Source organism: Typopeltis vanoorti, chromosome 13 (assembly GCF_054136105.1).
Source record: "Typopeltis vanoorti isolate ZY-2024b chromosome 13, IOZ_Tvanoo_1.0, whole genome shotgun sequence".
Taxonomy (NCBI): Eukaryota; Metazoa; Arthropoda; class Arachnida; order Uropygi; family Thelyphonidae; genus Typopeltis; species Typopeltis vanoorti.
Window position 1 is genome coordinate 35899913 of NC_143561.1, and position 22238 is coordinate 35922150.

Genomic DNA, 22238 nt, shown 5'->3' on the forward strand with positions numbered 1-22238 from the left:
AGAAAACCTACCTGTCTGTTTGTTAAAGATTAACAGCTGAAAAAAAAAATTAAATAAATAAATAAAACGTTCTTTAAGGCGACCAGGGCCATCTTAGCAAGTTTGAGCGCCCTGGGCTAAACAAATTGGAGTCTTAATCACATTGGATTGAGCAATAATTAAATAATACATATAATTAAGTAAATAACTTTCATTGCAAGAAAAGGGCGCTTATAACCGGATATGTTGAATTAAAATTCAACATATCCGGTTATAAGCGCCCTTGGATCAATGGGCCCCTGGGCTATAGTCCATTTAGCCCAATAGATAAGGAGGCCCTGAAGGCAACGACTACAAACCTCTTTCTTTCGCTGATCTAGTGTCATAGAGATTCTCACTAAACTACAGGGATTTGTGGCAGTTTTTTATCTCATAAATTTCGTAGCTTTAACATGTTCATATAAGGCGATGTCACACCCCTCATTTCCCTTCAAGAAGGAACGCCCTTGACAGTATATTATGTCCTGCGTTGAGCGAGCATATGTTTAAAAAGGTTTAAATATATACAGCATGTTAGTTTGAATGTTTTCGATTTAATTTTAACTGTAAAATTAGTATAGTGTCTGTGGAGGGGGGGGGGGGGTTGTATATCATTATGCAGGACGTTTCATTCCCTGGAGGCCAATTAACACTGTGTGGTCCGTGCTGTATCTAGTGGTGCAAGAAAGCTATTTATTTTTCTATCAATGCAGTATGACATCTTGGGGAATGGGATATTTAGCACTATACATGGACTTTTCATTGTCTTCCAAAAGAACAGGCGTAGTAAACAGAATTTGTTATTCCTATGAATAAGAACGAATCCTTCTATGTTTTATGGCAACGAGTGGTGGTGGTAAGCAGTAGATGGAGTTGGTGTAGTTGTGGTTCGTTGTAGTTGGTGGATTGAGTGGTAGAGAACAGAGAGTTGTGGAGTCCTCCCTCGATGACTCTTTTGGACTTCTGGAGGTGTCACGTAATAATAATAAAAAATAAAAGAAACTACACTCGTGAAATTAAATAAAAATTTTGTGTTTTTCTTTTTCTTGTTTCTTCCTAATGACCCGGAAACTCGGGTTTTTCATCCGCAAAACAAGAAAACCGGCCATAAAAACCGACGCAATTAACAGATATAATACACTGGGCTCATAGCCTGAGTAGCTTTGGCAGTAAACCCAAACAACCTCACCTAACCTCCGAGATGAAGAGAGCTGACCTTGTAGTATTGCAACACCAGGCAACTCGTAGTAAAGGTGGAGGAAGCTACACACATTGTTATTCCAGAAATCAGTTTAATATTTGGGTGTAAATGTGGAGACCGTATGAGATATTAAACTAATAATAATAATAGATGCTACACTTTTTTTTCTTATCGGTCATTAGTCTAAGATATCAGTGTATAACCTGTTCTTATCGGCTTAATATCTGATACGGGACACAAAGATATACAGTTTTCGATGGCGGTGAAGTGCTTTGGGACTTACTCCATCTTTTCCGCGTAGTTGCCTATACACTGTGTGTGTGTGCTGAATCGAGATGTAAAATGTACTTTGTTGTTGTTGTGGGTAGCTGTCAGAAAAGTTTGAACTGGTTTCAGTTCATTTCTTTTAAAGAGTTGCTGAATTTTAATTACAGACTTCGTCTCGCCAAACCATAAATAATTGTACATATTGCACTCGAGATGTCATCTTGATAGCTTCGATCATTGAATGATGACATCACTGTAATTATAAAAATTCAGAATTGCAAGACACATTTTATGAGATTCTTAGCGAGTATAGTATAATTCTCTTGAAAGTAAATCTGTATTATTAAATTCGTCTAAAATAATATTGTATTTAAAATTCTTAATGTAACTATTAAATTCAAATATTATAAATGAGAAATATATATTTTTTATTTCAAAGATCCCAAGCGACAGCTCTCTGATTTTTATATGTAATGGTATATGATTGGAACGAGCTGATTCTCTATTTTCATTAATTTAAAGATCTTGATTACGATCTAAAGATATTAATCTTTAGATCGTTGCTCTAAATTACGTTTAATTTAATTTAAATTACTAAATTTACTCTTAGTACGTATTTAATACTAGTAAAACTGAGATAGGCTTAGTTTTTTTATAATCAAATGCTAATAATCATGTACTGAAATCATACTGTGATCTTGGGAGGGGGAATATTGACAAATATTAAACAGCGTGATTTTTTTAATATAACATGGTTCAAATTTTGATTAATAACATTCATTATAAAATTTTAATTATAACTTAAAACATTACGTATATAGGTGCATCTTTGTTGTTTAACCTAACATCAGGTCTCGTGGAAGAGTGTAATCGCTTGTTCCTTCGTCTATGTGAATCTATCTCGAACCGATGTAACAAAATGTAAATTTGATATAGCAAAATAACACACATTTCACTTTCTCATCTATCCTCAGCGCTACCTATTGAGAAAAAGTGACATGCGAAAATTAGATGACTTTCTCATTATTATTATTATTTTAATTTTCGTTTCAGTGCATTTGGGAAACGTGCATTATAACAGCCGTTTTCTTTTTAGTATAAATTCAAAGTAAATAAAAAAAAATAGCAAAGATATTACCATGACTGTTCAAAGTTGGACATACTTTTAATCATGTATGTTGCCATCACACAATTTCTCGCAGTCATAATGAAAAAAAAAAAAAAAAAACTAGTGCACAACATTTCCTTAGAGTACTGATTTGGCAGTATGACTTCCTCTCAAAAAAAAAAAAAAAAAAAAAAAAAAAAAAAAAAAAAAAAAGCTTTCAAAAGAATGTCGTTCTCCTAGTTCCACCGGAGGCTATCTTAAAGAGCTTCTACCTCCAAATGGGCTGTTTCAGTTGAAAGAACTGACTATAGGGTAAGAATAAGTGTATATTGTCATGGATAGGAGATTATTTGAAAAGGGACCATTTCTAGATTCAAATGAACAGGAATTTTTATATTAAAGTAAGAACTTTTTTTCTTTTTTCTTTTGTCTTGAAAACACGCTATTATACTTTCATGTCTTGTCCTATTTAAATCACAGTACCCTATTCTATTCTGTATACAGCTAATCACACATTGAAATACATATATCTATGTGAAACAAAGGATAGTTTACAATCTCCAGGCCATGCCAAATCCTCACTGAAGGAACAAGAAAAAATGTGTTAAAACTGGAGCAATATTCGATCGTGTTTGGATTGTTGAGTAGAAAATCACTGTCCAGAAAATGTAGGATTAAGGTGATCGATGATGCAGTGGTATTACAAGAGAAAGGCCATATCAGAGGATGCGATATACGAACTACAAGCCGCTATCATTGCTTTTTTTTTTTTTTTTTTTTGTCTCTCAGGAGTCAATTTTTTTTTTTTTTTTTTTTTTGTAGAAACTTGAAATAGCCAAAGGACGTTTTGGGAGACCCTGATCTCTCTAAAACTCTAAAGCATATCTAAGGGAGACTCGAACTGTATATTACATACTTATATATGTCTGTATATTTCGCGTTTTAGGGTAAGAGATTGTTTTTTTTATTGTTATCAATAATAAACTAAGGGTACACCGTGTATTTTTAATTAGGCATCCTAATTACCAACTCTAAATATCGTTTGGAATTGATATTATATGAACCTACTTTAACTCTCTTAAAAATATGATATATTACACTGACAATGTGAGTACCTTTAGATAGTAGATGTGACCACTCGACTTACTGGGAAACCTGTAGTTATTAAAAAAAAAAAAAAAAAAAACCTAGAGTATTTAGTCTATTTGAACAGTTTTCCAAATTATTTAACATTTAGCTTATCCATAGTACTAATATGTTAGAAATTTACAACCTTGGACGTGGGTCAGACAAAAAAAAATTGCGTATCCTATATACATTTTTTTTTTTTTTTAAATAACTTTAATTTTCTCAGAGAATTTTCACTTACAATAGTGCTTCCTACTAAAACGGTTTTTGTGTTTTCATCTAACTCCTTGTATATAGAAATTAGCATAATACAGAAATAGAAATTAGTAATAGTCTAAAATACGGAAGTCAGAGTACAGTATGCTGTTTCAATTTAATAGTTAAAATCTGGAATTAGACAGGATGCAGAGAAATATTTTCACGCGGATATTAAAAAGCAGCTATTTAGCTAGTTTTAATATCTATATTCGAGGATCTATTTTTGTAACCCTTTATTTTGTATCACTATGTTCTCAGAGAGATGTCGGAAAACATGAAACAAATGACACGGAGGAACTATTACAAACATTCAACTAAATAAAGCAACATATACCAACGTGCGTAATTAAAACAGAATTTATGTCTCTATGCAAGTTTCAAAAAAAAATGTTGGTTCAAAATCACACTTTTATTGTGAATTGAGGAAATAATAAATCAAGTATTTCGTAATTTTGATCTATTCACCTATCCAGATACAGTACAATACGATCACGTGATTCAACAGATAAAGAAATATCATTTTTAATTAGAACATGTTGCTATAGGCAACGATCCAATACATAAAGAATAAATGCGCATGCTCCGTTTAACTCGTTGAACAAGAAAACCAATCAACAGTTAAAGCCCTGCAGCCGAACTGCAAAAGTACATGTAAAAATGCAACTGTAATCAAATTACAAATATATATTTATAATTTTCTTAACTATCATTGCTTCCGCGGAGTGGAGCTTTGAGCAATATCGTAAGGATGTACACGCGCTACTAAATGAAATAAATTTATAATTCAGATGACAGTTGTAATTTTCTACATAGTATTAAAACTAATACTATGTAGTTTTTCTATAAATTCGCATTATTTCTCGCCAAAAGGTGAATGACCTCCAAACTTTTAAACATTTATTTTATTATTTTTTATATGATTCTCACATACAAAGGCTGTAAATCTATAGTCCCGTGTGATAAGATTTTATTATAAGATTTTTTTTATTATATAATTCGGAGAAAAGACCAAATATATAGCATTTTTTTTTTCAAGCTATTTAGGCTTCTAATAACGGGGAAAACTCAAATAATGCTAATTAAAAATAATAACAATAAAGCATAAAACTCAAAAGAACGACTCAACATTAAATAAATGCAATATAATTTTAAGTGCTCTTAAAAAAATAATGTATTTAAATGCACAATTTAAAAAGAGAACTGTTGTTATAATGGACCATATCTTTCATAAAACACGTGATATGAAAGTTTCTTTAATGCCTCGAAGATTTATTAGAAAATAAATTAGTCTTTTGGTAAACAATAACTCTTTTCCAATTCCACGAATCTTGTCGGCATCATTAGTAGCACAGAGATTGCATAAAGCCTCCAGATGTTCTCTTTGGTCCATTAAGTAGAAAGAAGGTGAAAAAAACGCAAGCGAGGCGAATATTAATCCGACTCGTTGCAGGTTGAAAGCAATTAGGGAACTGAAGAACGGAAGAGATTTAAGCGGTTGATGGAAGCAACTGGTGCCTGACCAAGAAACACTTCGTTTTTCTCTAAGACTGGATCGTATCGACCAGAAAGCTCATTATTAGTATCCTAACTAGCTTTGTGTGTTTTCTCCAATTAAGGTGGTACATTGGTAGCGAAAACAACACAAAGAATTCTAATTTATGTGTTGTTGTTACGTCCTTGATGTAATTCTCTCCTTCGGATTAGGAAAACCGTCTTAACAAGAGTAATCAATACATGAAATTAGAATCGTACTCAGTGGCGGCTCGTGGCTTGAAATCGAGGGGGGTGCTGCAACTTTCTAAATATATATACACACTGTAAGTACAGTGTATACGTGTTTGGATAAAATATCAAATTTATGGTAAAAATTAAAACAAATAAACATGAAAAAAATATTGTTTATTATCGATAAAATTATACAGTTTGGTATAATTCAAAATTACTTAAAAATTATTATAACAAATGTTATGTTTTTAATTGTAATGTCCAAATATTTAAAGAGATGGAGTAAACACGATAAGCACTACGAACACTCTACTACTGGCGCAGACTGCATATAAACAACAGTGGAACTGCGCGACGGACAGTGCCGCATTACGCTAATAGCTCGCAGCTCACTATGACGTGTATGCTTGCGCGCGTAGCAATATGACACTGTGGAAAACACAGTGTCGCTAGCGTCCTTCGCCCTCCTAAGTGCTACAAGATGGATTTTTATTATTTTTTTATACAAAACATGAGAATTGTAGAGGATTGTTGATGATAAAATTAAACATTACAAGCAAATATAAATAAATTAATAAATATATTTATATATCGAGAAAAATTGGGGGTGCTGCAGTTCCGTAGTGCCTATGCACGAGCCGCCTCTGATCGTACTATACAAGAATACCCACATTCCACTTTTCGTTTTAAAGTGTTACCATGAAAACAATACAAAAAAAAAAAAAACCACTCTTGGTTTTTGACAGCTGTATGGATATCCACTTAACTTCAATTATTTTCACATAAATGTCTTTTATTGTACAGTTTTTTTTTTTTTTTAATACATATAAATCAATCGGTTTGACACATGCGCCAACGAAAGTATTCTGGGAGCACTGCTATAAGAGTGCTTTAAATTTATCTCCAAGATTTCGAGTTGATCATGATGAAGTATAGGTGAGAGAACTGTCAACAGTTAGCACATAAGACTGAAAACTTTTAATGTTACGATTCTTTAAGAGTGGCGTACCCAAACCAATAAGTGCAACTTCCAATGTATCATGTAGAGACAGCCGTCGATCCTTGAGAGAGAGACGTTCCACGAATATATCGTTGGTCTATTTTAATCTTTAATCTTTTAATCGAGAAAAAGACTTAACTAGAAATAATGAACTGCGTCTTAAAGTAGATTCATTTAATTTATAGCTCAAGGACAAACGCAAGCATTTCTCTGAAATCAAGAAACATCAGAGAGGCATTTAGCCTCCCTTTCCTAATCAAGTTCGAGGTTACGTAAAGTATAGACAGTCCATTTCGGTTATTATACTGTGTCATGTTTGTTAAATAATTGTTATAAATAAGGTAGTTATATCCAACGTATAGTGAGGAAATATTTCAAAATAAAATTAAAATGAAGAATGTTGAAACGGTGGTGACTTTTAATCTTATTACATACGTTCAGACACACTTAAGAGCAGGAGATACATAAAGAGCACTATTAGTGCCTTCAAATCGTTTATTTTAGAGTCAAAGCCAGAGATACAAGTAAAAATTGGCATCAAGCTGTTGAACAGTACACGATATAAATTAGTCTATATTACACACATCACATATAACACACACACACACGTCTGCCAGAATGTTATGCCTGGATTCTGGCTGATTATCTCAGTCAGACCATTCGCATCGGCGAAAAAAAAATTTAATTCAGTTAATACACTACTTTGGATGTATACAGAAACATATTCATGTATTTCTATGGGATCATTTCTAATAGTGAAATAGGCTAAAGCAAACTGATGTGTTTACAGCACACACGTCTATAACACAGTTCTCGTTTCAATGTGCCATAATGAATTCTGACATTATACACGAATATTATGAAAAAAAATGCACCTTTATGGTAATTTTATATCATTTTCTTCTCTTCTTTATATTTATAAAATGTTGTTGCTTAATGGCTGCCAGTTTAATGTGGCCAAGTGTAAGGTGATGCACTTCGGGAGGATGAGATCACATGCTGTTTACTATATTGATGGAACTGAACTGCAGGAGGTTGATGAGGTTAGGGACTTGGCAGTTATCGTGGACAGAGAACTTAAGTTTCGAGGGCATATTGCAAAGGTTGCCAACTTCACATCAGATTCCATGGTTATTGAGGAACACACTGACAAGTAGGGATAAAGAAGTGATTGTCCCACTGATAACCTTTTTAAGACCAGCGAAGGAAGGGAGAGAACGAAGGGTCATCCCTGGAGATCGTGTAAGAGTGTGGTTAACAAGGGTGTTAGAACTAGATTTTTTGCTTGGAGGGTTGTGAATGGGTGGAATGCGTTGCCAGAGGTGGTTGTGAATGCTTCATCTGTGAATGAGTTTAAGGGGAAGTATGACAGCTATTGTGTGAATAACGGCTAGTATGTCAATGTTGGGTCTCCCGCGATGAGTCTTTTGACTCCATGGAGGCACCTTACATAATAATAATAATAAAAAAGCTGAAGTCTTCCGATATATAATAATAAGGATGCTGTCACGGGAAAAACACTTTTTCTACTCATATCTGCCAATAGAACTGACCACACTGAAGTTAAATATAAGATATTTCGTAAACTGCCTTTATAAATGTTTACTCAGAGTATTATTAAGTGACAACTATAAAAGGAATATAAATAATTATACATACTCTACAAACACGTAAGCACACATAAAAGAAAACTGGTACAACATCGAGGCTGGCAAGAAAGAAGAGAAAACACTTAATAGAAGCAGAGGAGCTCTTAGGTGGATATACAATCTAGATCTCTAAATATATTTTTAATTATAGTTCCTTGCATGGATGAGAAATATTTGTCAGACCACAAGCTAAAGACAGCCCTTAGCTTTTTTCGCACTACTTGGGATGTGCAAAGGATTGCTCGAGGAGGACCTAAGAAATCAGCCCTTCTTAAACAGATTTCAGAAGAACCAATCTTCGAGGTCCTACAGCAATTATTTCTGATTATATTCATATTATTTGAAACAGCTTGCAGTTGTGGAGTTGTTTCAAATAATCATTAGTATCTCATCAAAAGACAAACAGTTGGCACAAGTGGATACTTTGTCTTTAGTTTAGGAATGACAAAGAATTATCATTCAGCCCAACTATACCCATTGTAATTCTCCCATTTGAAACCTTTGGGTTCCAAACTTTCGAATATTTTTAGATTTCTAGATGTACACCCTCTATCTAAAAAGAAACCGAACTTTTCGAAAATAGAAGAAACTAGTGGCGCCACCTGTCGTATCTTTTTGTTTTCGAAAGCGGCAACCTTCCTTAGTGTTGTCAACTGTTTATGACATTTGTTTCATTAGAAGCAGAGTTATAGTGCCAAGAATGACAGTATGTTTTGACGAACGGTCGGTCGTCACGATATTCATGCCGTACGCGACGAATTCTCGCTATCAATCGCTTCAAAACTTCGAGATAAAACTCACCATTGACCATTTGGCCAGGCGGAACGAATTTCTTGTGGATAATGCCCTTGGAATCGTAGAAACAATCAGCATTGTTTTTACTTTTCACTTCTCCAAGCGACTTTTGGAGAAGTGAATAATGCGATTTGTGGATAATGCCCTTGGAATCGTAGAAACAATCAGCATTGTTTTTACTTTTCACTTCTCCAAGCGACTTTTTTTTCGGATGCCCCTCTTCTGGTGGTCTCCACTCAGCACTCTGACGCTTTGTTTCGGGCTCATACTCAAAACACCACGTTTCGTCACCAATAACGATCGTTTCAAGGAAGTTTGAGTCCTTACGAGCGGTTTTAATAAGGTCCTTGCAGTGTTCAATTCGATACATTTTTTGGTCGTCGAGAAAAAATCGTGAATTAAATTTACGAAGGCCCAAACTCTCGGTCAAATTGTTGTCCACAGTTGATTTGGAATCCCCAATTCATCTTCAGTCAATCTCAGGGACGATTTCGGGTTTTCTTTGATGAAATCACGTACTTTTTGGATGTTAACATTGCTCAGTTCAGTTTTTGGACGGCCCGGATTTTCGTCGTCTTCAATCGTCTCACGACCACTTTGAAATCGCTTAAACCCCTCGTAAACTTGAGTACGGGATAAACATTCATCACCGTATGCTTTTTTGAAGCATTTGATGCGTTTTGGTAAAACGTTTACCAAGTTTCAAAAGTTCAATCGCAGCTCTCTGTTTGAAACTCATTTTCCGACCGTTCGTCAAAACAACACACTGTCACTCCTGGCACTATAACTTGGCTTCTAATGAAACAAATGTCATAAACAGTTGACACAACACTATTGAAGGCTGCCGCTTTCGACAACAAAAAGATACAGCAGGTGGCGCCACTAGTTTCCATTTTAAAAAAGTTCGGTTTCTTCTTGGACAGGGGGTGTAGACAATTGTAGTACACAATGTATTTGCGGACACTCTAAATGAAAGGCTAACACTCCAAAGCTAAGTGATGTCAATTCCCGCTAGTCAAAAAAATAGTCTTAGGCTAACTCCCTAAGATACAGCTGCAGTTAGCCTTAATGCGTTTGTCTTCCCTTAGACTACTTTTAAAGCTGTAGTAATTGGTCTTTGAAATGTTAGCCTTTTCACATTTAAGCGTTTAAAGAAAGGCATACTTACGTGCGTGCTTTGTTGCAGATATCGAGGCAGATTTAATAAATTAACATACAAGTAAGATGCGTATAGACAAAAGCAAAAGAGGAGGCTCATAAAAAAGACCGATTGACAATAAGAATTTAGAAAGGGCTAAGGGTTCCTGTGGAGGGTTTCAAACTGATCCGAAAATTACAAAGGGTGCGCATTTAAACAATGTAAGATAGACGAGGGAGTGGGGGGAATTTTAAAGGCCTAAAAAAAGAAAAAAAAAAAAGAGGAAAATATTGTGCAGAGAATAATAGGAAAAAATTCTCTTACCCCCCATTTGGCAGACTGCAGCAACAGCAGCAGCAGAAGTTTATAGAGCAACTAAAAGGAAAAATTGAAGTAGATTAAGTTGAAAAATAAGGGAAATTTTTTTTTGAAAGGATATATCAACAAATACGATATGTTCAGATTTGAATATATACGCTTCTGCTTACTTTAAACTTACCTTTCCTGACAGCAGAACAAGGGAAAAATAATAATAATAATAAAAATAAAGAAAACTACAAGTTTAAACCGAAACAGTTAGTTGCGCCCTCTAGCGAAGATTCCATTTCGTCCAGTAAATCAAATTTCTGGAAATTAACTGCAAATAAAAGAGTACTGTCTCCTCGATTGATCGCATAAATCTTAATCTTGAATAATTATAATGACGAACTTTAGTTAATTATTAAAGACTTTCCAGATGAGGTTCCCTTTGCTGTAGCGAGGGTTAGTATTCCACAAGGGCTTAGAGAAATGCCAAGAGACGATTGCTTCCGTTCAACAAAGGCTAATAAATCGTGGCTACTTCAATTAAAGTTGGCAAATGAACAAGAGTTTATAAAATGAAGGCACGTTCAAACTCCAACCTAACTCTTCGTTCTTGAGCAGCTTTATTTATTCTGATTGTTATTGTCCCTTAATTAACAACCCTCATCCTCAATCACAACTCTGTGTCTTAAAGTTAATAGAACTAAGTTTTTCCATTGCTCTTTGGATTAAAGTAAGTCATAGAAAAGACTGCTCGGTTAAAGTGTAAGGAAACAGATTATATGTCAAAGTTTTCAACCAAGTAAAATGACTTAAATTCTCAGCAATGTGAATTTAGTTCCACATCATCAAATTGGTAAATGGGGTGCGGGTTTACGAAGATAAAATTTTATTAACGAGACAACCGATCATTGTCATATTTTTTGCAATCATTTGTTTTAAACCATTTATCATGATTTGGAAGCATTTTGCTTTAATGCGTTTCTTTAGATCTTAAAATATAAGAAAACATTGTATAATTTGTAAAAGTTTCCATTCATCACTATGGGTGAACGAAGTGGGCATTTTTTTGTGATACAGGATGAACAAATGCAAAGAGTAAAACCAAACGAACATTCAAAAACAATTTATTGATACGCACTGAGTGAACAAGTCACTTAAAGGTCAAAACTAGATAATTGTAGGACATCTCCGCATAGCTTTTAAGAAATGCGAAGAATCGACTGGAGCGTCTGACGTAATGTTCAATCTTTACCTTCGGGTTTGGATACTAACCAAATGAAGATGGTTAGTATGCAGCCAAAATAAACATGATAACAGATGAAATATCATGTTGGTTGGGACATCTCCTGGTTAAACAAGGCCTCTGTCACCACTGTAAAAATTGAACACCAGATATATAACAGCATGCGGGGAAAGTTTGGAGAAAAGAGCAAGGCTAACAATAATGGTAATATTTGTTGGTTTTCTGCTTATGAGATGAACTAGTCATCACTAACACCATTTTCTAACATAAAGATGTGCGCAAATTAACATGGATGGAAGACAAGAAATAAGAAAAATCTAACCGACCATGTTATTGTTGATAGATATCTTTCTGATGGTTCAAGACAATAGTATAAAGGAAATTTGAAATAGGAAGTGTTCATTTGGTTTACATCGCTATCATCATACTGAAAAAAATAAAATATTTAAGAACTTTTTTAAAAATAATAAAATTCGAGAGTGACCTGTAGAAACATTATACAAATATTTGTAGAAAGTATGACTTAGTTTGAAAACAAGAACCAAACTTTGGAGTGTCAGTGGCAAGCTCAGAAGAAAACATTGGTTGATTCGACCAGAAAGGCATGTGGTGAGGCTGTCTGCAAGGATACAAAAATCAGAACACCACGTAAGAATCCAGAAGTTAAAAGAAAGTTCTGAAGGGGAGGAAAATGAAAAAAGAAAAAGATGGCGAATGTACAAGTCCCTGTCAAATATGTCAGCAGAAGCTGGAAAGAATACAAAGAAATTGTATTGAAGTTATGGGAAGACTTCGGAATAAGAATATTATTCCTAATATAAGAATTCAGAAGATAGAATGTTATAGAAGCTGGTAAAAATGCTTAGAAATGAGGAGGGAAATACTGTAAAATGCACCACAGACGACGTTAATAAAAAGTGATATAAAAACTGAAGATAAACAGATTCTGGATGTAAGGAGTAATTATTTTTGAAAGATAGTTGAACGAAATGGACAGTAACGGAACAGTGGTAAAAAATATTCAAGGGGAACAATGCAATCAAAAATACATATTGGTACTTGACGTAAAAAAAGCCATCAGACACCGTCTGAAATTGTAGACAAGCAACTGGAGTAGATGAGATTCGACCAAAGATGCTCAAACATGGAGGTGTAATTGCAATACATGATTTAGAAGTCATGTTTGAAGGTAGAATTCTAGATGATTGGAATAGAGTTCTGATAGTCCTCATCTATAAAAGAGATAAAGCTAAATCTAAGAATTACAAAGGAATTTCCCTACTGAGTATTTGAGCTAAACTTTATGCAAACATATTTTGGAAGAGGCTAAGAAAAACTATGGGGAAAAAAAAAGTTGGAGAAGAACAGGCTGGGTTCAGACCAAATAGTGGTTTCCGAGTTCAGATTTTACTTTCAAGACCGATTTTACTTTTTAGTTCATAGGAATATAACACAGATCTGTATTTATGTTTTGCAGATCTGTGAAAAAGCATATGACAAGGTACCAAGAGAAAAGTTTTTCGCAACGCAAAAATCATACCGAGGTAAATGGGACATGATATCCAGCAACACAGTCTATACTTAAGTTGTAAGTTAGCAGTTAGAATTGAAGGAGGTACAGAAAGATGGTTTGATGTAAAATCATGTGCGAGACAATGATGTATACTATTTGCAATCTTATTGTCATCTATATGGATCACATCATGAAAGAAAATGGCATCAAACCTAATATTAAAATTGGATATATATATTCAACTTAGCTTTTTACTCTATGCAGATGATGCCATGTTCCTAAATAAACCCATTGAGAGGTCGTCATGATTATCTGACTAGATTGAATAAATCCACGCGACCGGCCAAGACGTCTATAGACGTCAAGTTTATCATGGATGCGAAGTGCATATTAAAATTGTACTACCATTGATATTACATTGAAATATATGATGGATACGAAGCGCATGAGGATGCGTATTTGATCCATAATGGCCGGTAAGATGGATAATTACTCTAACATATCTGGGCATGAAACTCAGCAAGATGGCAAATACTATGAAAATATGCATGAAAATTACATCAGCTCATCCTGAACCTATGAACTTCAAAGTAAATATTTCAGTTATTTAGACACATTTTTAATGAACGGCTAATTAAAGTTGGAAATAGATAACAGAATAAGCAAAGCTAGTATGGTGGAAACACCGTTGATTAAATTACTAGAGAATAAAAGAGAAATTAGTCAAAACACTAAATTAACTTCATACAAGACAGCAATCAAACCAATTTTAACTCATGGATCAAAGAGTTGGGCTGGAAATAAAACACTTGATCAAAAATTGGAGACCACACATATGACATTAGTGACACAACCATATCAAAAAAAAAAAAAAAAAATGAAGATTTTAGCCTAGAAGGAACTCGATTTTGTTAACATTCAAGAATCTTTGAGTGGAGAGCTAATCTAAGATGATATGTCACTTAAATTGGAGAAGATAAAGCAAAACGGTGTTTGATGCTAAGATGGCAGGAAAAAGAAAAAATCTAGGTGGATTGATATAGTCAGAAGTGCCCTCAAAGATAGAAATTCGAGATTTCATAGGAGATTAATAATAATGTAAACGTAATCATAGTGCTGTCATATTAGTACATTGATTATGATGTTGTTGATGTACTGAGTGGGACTTAAAGAACTAGATTGCACAAGCGTACATCCACACTTTACCATGCAGGCATTCGAAATCAAATCCGACAGAGTGCTGGTTAATCCTTATTCTCGTGGTGTCCTATGTCGGTCTATTGCTTGTGTCTTCTAACAGGTTTGCTTGCTTTGAGAATGAAAACCCGAGTTAAAATAAAAAAAAATAAAATAAAATAAATGCCCTCACACACTGCTGGTTTATATAAATAAAGAAAAAAAATCATTTGTTTATAAACAATATTTGCTGTTACTGAAAACAGAGCCAACAGACTTCACTTCGGCGAAGTAAAATTATTCAAAATTAAGTGGATATTGAATACCACATTATTTCTTAGCCGAATAAGAAACTCAAAGATAGGAAATCTAATCTAAGAGTTTCATGCCGAATATAGAAAACTATATAAAGATCGGCGAGCCCAAGCGTGAGCCAACACCTGGTAGTGCAATGCTAGGGCGACTCGTAGTAAAGGTGGAGTAAGCTCCGATCACTGTTCTTAGTATTTTCCCATAATGTAAAACACAGCTCCTAGGAGATGTATTGCTGTTCTACATTATGAGTTTCTTATTAGGCTAAGAAATAATATGGTATTTTGAATAATGTTTGCTGTGTTTCTTTTACATTTCAAGAAATTAAAAAAAAATAATAAAAACGTGAAACAATCGATATCTCCCCATTTGTTACTGCTCTTCTATTCCATTTCTTTTAATAATAATATATCTTGTGTCAACTCAACTAACCTTTTAACTGGTGTGGTTAATGATACAACAAAATTTAAACAATGACTAAAATATTTATTTATTTTTCGGAATTTAAAAACGTTAAAAATCGAATAGAAGCACGTGAAAGGGGAAATTTAATTCAATATATATTTTTTCAATTTTTTTTTTTATAACAAAAGACATGAATTATGTTACAGAATTATTGTATCTTACCATAATAATAATTCAAAAGGACCAATTCGAAAATAGTCTATAGTTGGCTTTTAAAATGCATTTATTTATTTTAAATTTTTCTGGAAGTAAAAACAAAACTTAAATGTTCAGAGAGTATGATATATATAGATAACCCTCAGATGAAAATAAAGAAAATTATAGACTTTGTAATTAATCTATTCTGAGAAATGTGGATCTATTAAATATAATTTTTCATTTAATCTTATAAGCAATGTTAATTTTGCAAAATGCCAAAATTTAGAAATCAGCAAGAGGGCGCTTCGATCAAGCACGCTTGCCGGTAGGAACAGATACTACATTTCTATCTTGGCCATGCAAATGGGGATTTAGAGGCTGAGACTGAAGTGTAGTATCTGTTTTAGAAATATATTAGTCTTCTACTTTTTATAAAACAATAAATGGGATACGCAAATTATAGAGGAATCAATAATTCAACTTCGTTTTTTTAAATAGTATTTTCTCCGTAATTTCAAGATTAAATTAGCAATTATCCCATAATGAATTTAGTTTAATCCTTTATCCAAGTGTAAGCAAATAAAGTTTGCGCCTGAAAATATCTTCAGGACTGAGGAAAATATCTTCAGGAATTGGATAAAGGAGTAAACTAAATTCATTATAGTCTAACCAAGTGTAAAATAAACCTCTAGCAATTATCCCATTTAATGCAACCAGCTAGCGAAGAGTTTTCTTATTTCTCATTGGTTCAAAAAGATCATGTGATTTTAAACTGCCAATCACTACTTTATATCCGAAATGAACATGGATATATTTAAAATAAAGTATACAACACAATTAATTCTACTGAGTTAACTTGCATGCAGAGTAAGAGCTACACAGACTTTGTGTCAGCATTTATCACCATATCAAATTTCTGACACAGAATACAAGAAGTTAAATGATATAAACGGTACTGTAACTTTATCTCTAGTAAAAAGTGCGATCTCAAAGAACGTGAGCCTAGTTTGCGATTCTATCCAATACCCATACGGACGTAAACTTAAAACCCAGTGGAGTTTTTAAAAGACAAGTCAACCCTCTTGGGTCTGGGAGGTTAGTAGCCGTAAAACGAATTGCATTTGCGACCAAAACTATCACTTCAGCTGTGCGTCAATCAAAATCACGTCCGTCTTTGTAAGCCTTCCTATCAATCACAGCTTTCCATCCTCACAAGCACATAGCGAAGTACAATTTTTCTCTCTCTTTTTTTTTTTTTTTTGCAGGCGTTTGAAAAATCGAGAAACTTCTCTGAGTGGAATTTGGGGAGGAAAGGAATAAAAAAAAAAAAATGGACAGATTTTTCAAAGTGATTGTACGCGTGTAGGGGGGGATAGCTGTGTGTGTGTGGGGGGGAGGTGGTAAGAAAGAGCGTCTCTGATAGAAGGATTTACTGTTGGGAACGTGTACGATGCGTTCTAAGTAGGTAACAGCTGCGCCCCTTCGCTCACTAGAGGGAGCTGTATCACACCGAATTCACGTCATCATTCAACGTGGAGTTTTCCCCTCACTGTTTCTTAGAGATGAGGTTCCATAAATACTTATTTAGGCCTAAGTCGAGAGTAGTGAACTGCTGAAAGTTTAAAAAAAAAAAAAAGCGATTAAAGCTAGAAGTCTGTTTCCGTTATTTTGCTGCTATTGTTAACACAAATAGATCATTTTTTTAGATGTTTTGTTTCAAAATTAAAAAAAACAAACATTCGATTCGCGTGATAGCAATTTTGATTTCAATGTGTTCATTGTTTATTGCCAAAATAATTTGAAGCTATATAAAATTATATTACAAATATAATATAATATAAAACTGCATAGTAATATAATAATATAATAAAATTAAATTTAATATAAAATTATGTTACCAAAGACACCAAATAAATATTTCCATCATGTAAGTTGAAAATTGGGTGGAGTTTTTTTTTTTATTTCCGGTTGATTACCTCAGATCATTTCTGTACTCGTCATACACTTGTAATAGCTGCTATGAATGAACTTAAATATTTAATTAATATTAATTTGCTTGATTAGAATACGGTATTCAGTATGTAATTAGGGAATGATTTAGGAATATTACTGTAGAGCCCAAACACCATTTTAACTGCCAGTAAACAAAGTGGCAGACTTACAATCTGCCTACCAACTCAAACATTTATAACATCTATACCGCAGTGGAATTCGAATCCACCTTCATTTGCATAAATTTTATTAAAACACTTCGATGGAATGAAATTTTTGATTTTCTAGTCAGGGAGTCGTATACATAAGGTCGAAATGGCCTAAAGAAGTGTTCAGGCTACTTCGTTGTAATAAGATCCAAATTCAATAATCTGTAAATAAAAACATCTCTTACTATGTGGTAATATACTTTATCATCTTCAAATCTTAATTCTAAAACCTATCATATTTTTACAAGAAAAAAATATAATTTTTTTCTTGTGAAAATAGAATAAATCGTAGCAATAAAATGATTTTACTTGGCATTTCATTAAACGTTTCCCAATCATAATATAAATAGACAATATCGATAATAATATTGAAAAAAAATATTGGTTTGGGATATAAGTGCTGTTAGCAACATCGAAGGCCGAAAACTAGTAATAAATTAGGTTAGATCACTCTTCTTTTTAGCAATGGTGAGCATAAAATTATGTTTTAGTGGTTAAAACGAGATAAAAACATATAAATCTCTTTATCCTATAATTCCTTATAAGGACTGGCTTAAAGGGGCGAAGCAAGAATGCTTTTCATCTTCCCTGTTAACTGTAGAGGATAGGGTGTTATTGAGCTATTAAAGCTCTGATCATGGCAGGAGGGTAACAGCAATAGCCGAGCCTCAGTTACTTCACTGGCTACAGCATTGCCATCCATTACCCTCCAGGGGTATTGGATTGAATGAATCAATCACCGCATTTCACGGTCGATTGATTCATCCTTCACCCCCTCCCATACCTATCCATTACCCTCCTTATAGTCCTTATAAGGACTGGCTTAAAGGGGCGAAGCAGGAATGCTTTTCATCTTCCCCGTTATCTGTAGAGGACAGTGTAGGGATAGGGTGTTATTGAGCAATTAAAGCTCTGATCATGGCAGGAGGGTAACAGCAATAGCCAATTGCTGTTACCTCAGTTAGAACTTCTTTGGCTACAGCATTGCCATCCATTACCCTCCAAGGATATTGGATTGAATAAATTAATCATCCAGTAGTATTAGAGATCCTTTATCTTTCTAAATAAATGGTGTTCTTGAAACATTATTTTAAATGCCTGATTTCTTGTTCAAGATTTCTTTTATTTCTGTATTATTTTAATTTGATAACTTAAATGTTTTAATAAAATATAGGAAATTATCATTATGTCATTAAATTTAAATCCGTTCCTTTTCAAAAATATGTGTAGCGATAGGGTTATCTCTAATAAGCGTTAACAATTAATACCTAAGCAGAATATTAAAGATGCTTTATCTTTTTATAACTTAATAAAAATGAAATTCAAAACTTTTAGAGCTTAATTTTATTGAGCTATAAAAAGATGATGGATCTTTATTAGATCCATTAGATCATTAGATATTTCTTCATTTTCTAAATTGAAGCCTTTCTGACTATATACTGATGTTAGCTAATTATTTAAACAACGCCCTCTATTATTTAGAAATCAATGCCATTATTGAGTAGCAATTTAACAAAACTGAGTTTCGCAGCCTTTTGGTATAATGATGTCAATATCACAATAATCTGATATAATGTAGATTGCAGATAATAAATAGTCATAGCGTACATATATTTATGAACTGTTTCGAATTCTCTGGCTTCATTTATTCCACTTAAAAATTTTTTTTTCACATAAATAAATAAAATAAATGACAAAATTAAGTAAAAAAGTTTTAAAAATAATTAAAACAAAATTAAGATGATTCCACACATTTCAGTAAAGATCCAAAAAATTTCAATAAAATCCGTCCAGAAAGAACAGAACTTTTGCTCTTAGCCAAATCTCTGGTAATTTAGCAAACTTTACGAAGGAAACCAACGAAGATATCTGAACAGATGGTTTTTATAATTGTTTCTGTGAGTCCTTTCATTTCCTTACACCATGGGATGAAAGAATGAACACACACACACACATATTTTTTAACCAAGCAAAATTCTTTGTCGTAAGTAGAATTTTCTACGCAAGTGTCAAGATTAAAGTGAATTCTACCGAGATCATTTTCTAACTTAAAAAAAAAAAAAAAAGGTGATAAACAATATAGGGCCTGCCAAATATGTGTTCCACACTCCAGAAGCAGGAAGAAGAAAATCCAACAATCGATTTCATCCTTGTCTCTTTATCCTCGTGAACCAACGACATCTCTTCTTCAGCCTTGTGGAACGTCGCAAGTTAATCTAGTCGCTAGAACGTTTTCTTAATAAAACGAACTTATCTAACCGGTAATATCGTGCATGAGGTCGCTGTTAATTAGAAGTACACGATAATGATACGATGTCCATTGATAGCAAGGATAACATTCCCCCTTAAACTAATAGAAAATAAGTGTACAGAAACGCTTGAAGTGTTTGGAAAATGAACAAGTGGGTTAAATCACCCAAAAGCTATTAAGATAATTTCATTTATTATCTGTCTCCAAACAAAACAAATGAAATTAAAAAATTAAAAAAAAAGTCCAGTATACTTAAGAATGGAAAACTATATTGTGCGTCGTAATATGCACCATTTTTTTTTTTTAATTTGTTTTCGATAATGCTACCGAAGAATGTGGTTAACAGAAGATCAATCCAAGTGAAATGAAAGCCACGTTGTATTGACAATTTCTGAGATATTCTGAGAAATGAATCTTTCTCCAATTGTTAGCAGCAGTATTTGTAACATCGTTTCTCAAGGCTCTGACACTACTGACAAGAACACAGCTTGCGACAAAAGAAATTGTAAAAATGACACTTTGCTTCCTTATCTGTTCGGTATTTTTATTAAAGAATATCACAGTAGCATGATCCTGATCAAAACAATCTGGCGAATTGTGTGAGAAATCAGTATTTAATCTTACAGAATTTGTCCTTGGTAGATGAAGAAAATTACATACGTTGCAACAATGCTAGATCAAAAGAGCAATGTTGTGAAAGAATCAGCGCTACAAGCGTGGTGGAAAATATCTTTCCTCCCCCTACAAAAATATATTGTATAGCAGAGATTAGATTTTCCAGTTACCATCATTTACGCGGTTTGGTATGAAAAGCGTCCTCTGCATACCATCATAGACTACGTTATAACAACTATACTGAAGTCTTTACCTTTTAAATGGAAACACAACACCTGGGTTCGAATCCCGTGATAAGTAATATTTATAACGTCTTTCACATGAACATCTCATGTAGAGGTGGCAAGATTTTTTTCCCTGTCGGAAACCGATATTAACACTTTTATTTATTTATTTTTTATTGCTGAATAAAGACAGCTATACGCATTTATTCACTCAAAGGCAATAGGAACTTTCCCCAGACTGAAATTTTGAGCAGTAAGACTCGCAAACCATATTATCCAATAACGCCAATTACAGAATGAATTACTTAATTTCCTTGTAATAATAATAAAGAAAATGAAATAAATAAAACCTTCCAGTATCAAAGAACTAAACGATTTTAAAAAATAATAATATTTTCTTATGATAGCTTTCTGATGATATACACAAACCGAATCTATTGTTTCTACGGGAATATGGAGGCATGACATCATGACGTCATACCCATCGGATTTAGATAGATACACAGGAGAAAAGAAACATCAGCAATTAAAGTGAAAAAAAAAAAAGGGTATTAAAAAGCTAGTAAAGCTCAAGGTGCAATAATAATAATAATTTGTGAGTTCAACGTATCTCATCATTGGCCTGTGGAGTAAGATAGGCTGAGATTCAGCAGATAGTAGGAGAGGAAATAAAGATAGAGTGCATAGTGGTAGAGTAGATGAAAGAGGCCTCAGCTGACCTGTTTTAGCTGTTGACCCCCCAGGGGGTGCTTCTAAAACGGTCGTTGATTTTTCACTTTTGAAAAGGAAAAATCCCGAAAAGGAAAAAAAAAAAAGGAGAGACTAAGCAAATTTAACAAGTGTAAATATATCTAAAGACTTTGTGGAAGACAGTTCTAGAGAGGTATGAGTTTGCCGAGCAAACCCAGAACAGTATAACCAGGAAAAAGAAGGGAGATGACCTGGCCTGGAAGACCCCGCCCTGAAAAGGGCTTGGGATCATCTCGATGTTGGCCTTCGCAGTCCGGGTTTGTTCAGGTCAACCCCAACCTGGGGACAGAAAAACTTTCAACTGTGAAAGGACTAGACATACCTGTGGGTTAAACGCTGATCAGGAAGGAAGATCAAGATAGCGTCAACACCTACAACTTGAAGGTGTTATAGGTGGAGACACAACCGGATTCCCCTCTGTACGATCTGGCAGATGGTTGGTGGGTCGCACCATCTCCTCAGGAACCGCTCTTCACCTCGTAAGTACCTTTCCTGCTCCGGGAAGCGGCGGAGAGACAGTTCTTTACACGGAGATAGATGCGATCCTCCTCGTTAAGAAGGTGTTTTTTCCCGATTTTTCAAATGTGATGTTTAATCACATTTATTAGGAAAATCAGGCGTTTCTTGTTTTTGGTTACTGGGGGAGGAAACTGTAGAAAGACTATTTCGGCCAATGTGAGCTCTGGGATCGCAAGCACCTCAACCAGTCTGTGCCAAACATGCTGTACTGGCGGGCAGTGAAAGAAGAGGTGCCCTA

At 34.0% G+C, this 22238-nt stretch overlaps 1 protein-coding gene, 1 long non-coding RNA gene and 1 other non-coding gene across 5 annotated transcripts in view; 1 reads left to right on the top strand and 2 right to left on the bottom strand.

Moving 5' to 3' along the window:
- Window positions 1-22238, bottom strand: part of homer (protein) — a 450806-nt gene that overhangs the window by 279510 nt on the left and 149058 nt on the right. For 2 of the 3 annotated variants that reach the window (XM_090402481.1, XM_090402478.1), the window contains exon 2: window positions 10612-10662. The exons of the other annotated variant lie outside the window; for it this stretch is intronic. In XM_090402481.1, coding sequence (XP_090258607.1) covers window positions 10612-10662 — 51 coding nt within the window. The remainder of the gene's footprint in view (window positions 1-10611; window positions 10663-22238) is intronic. 3 annotated transcript variants of the gene reach the window in all.
- Window positions 1-22238, top strand: part of LOC150100047 (uncharacterized) — a 196276-nt gene that overhangs the window by 60938 nt on the left and 113100 nt on the right. The window lies entirely within an intron of this gene.
- LOC150100048 (U2 spliceosomal RNA) lies at window positions 1220-1411 on the bottom strand. Its single transcript, XR_016549327.1, has one exon. It is a non-coding gene; the product is annotated as a U2 spliceosomal RNA (small nuclear RNA).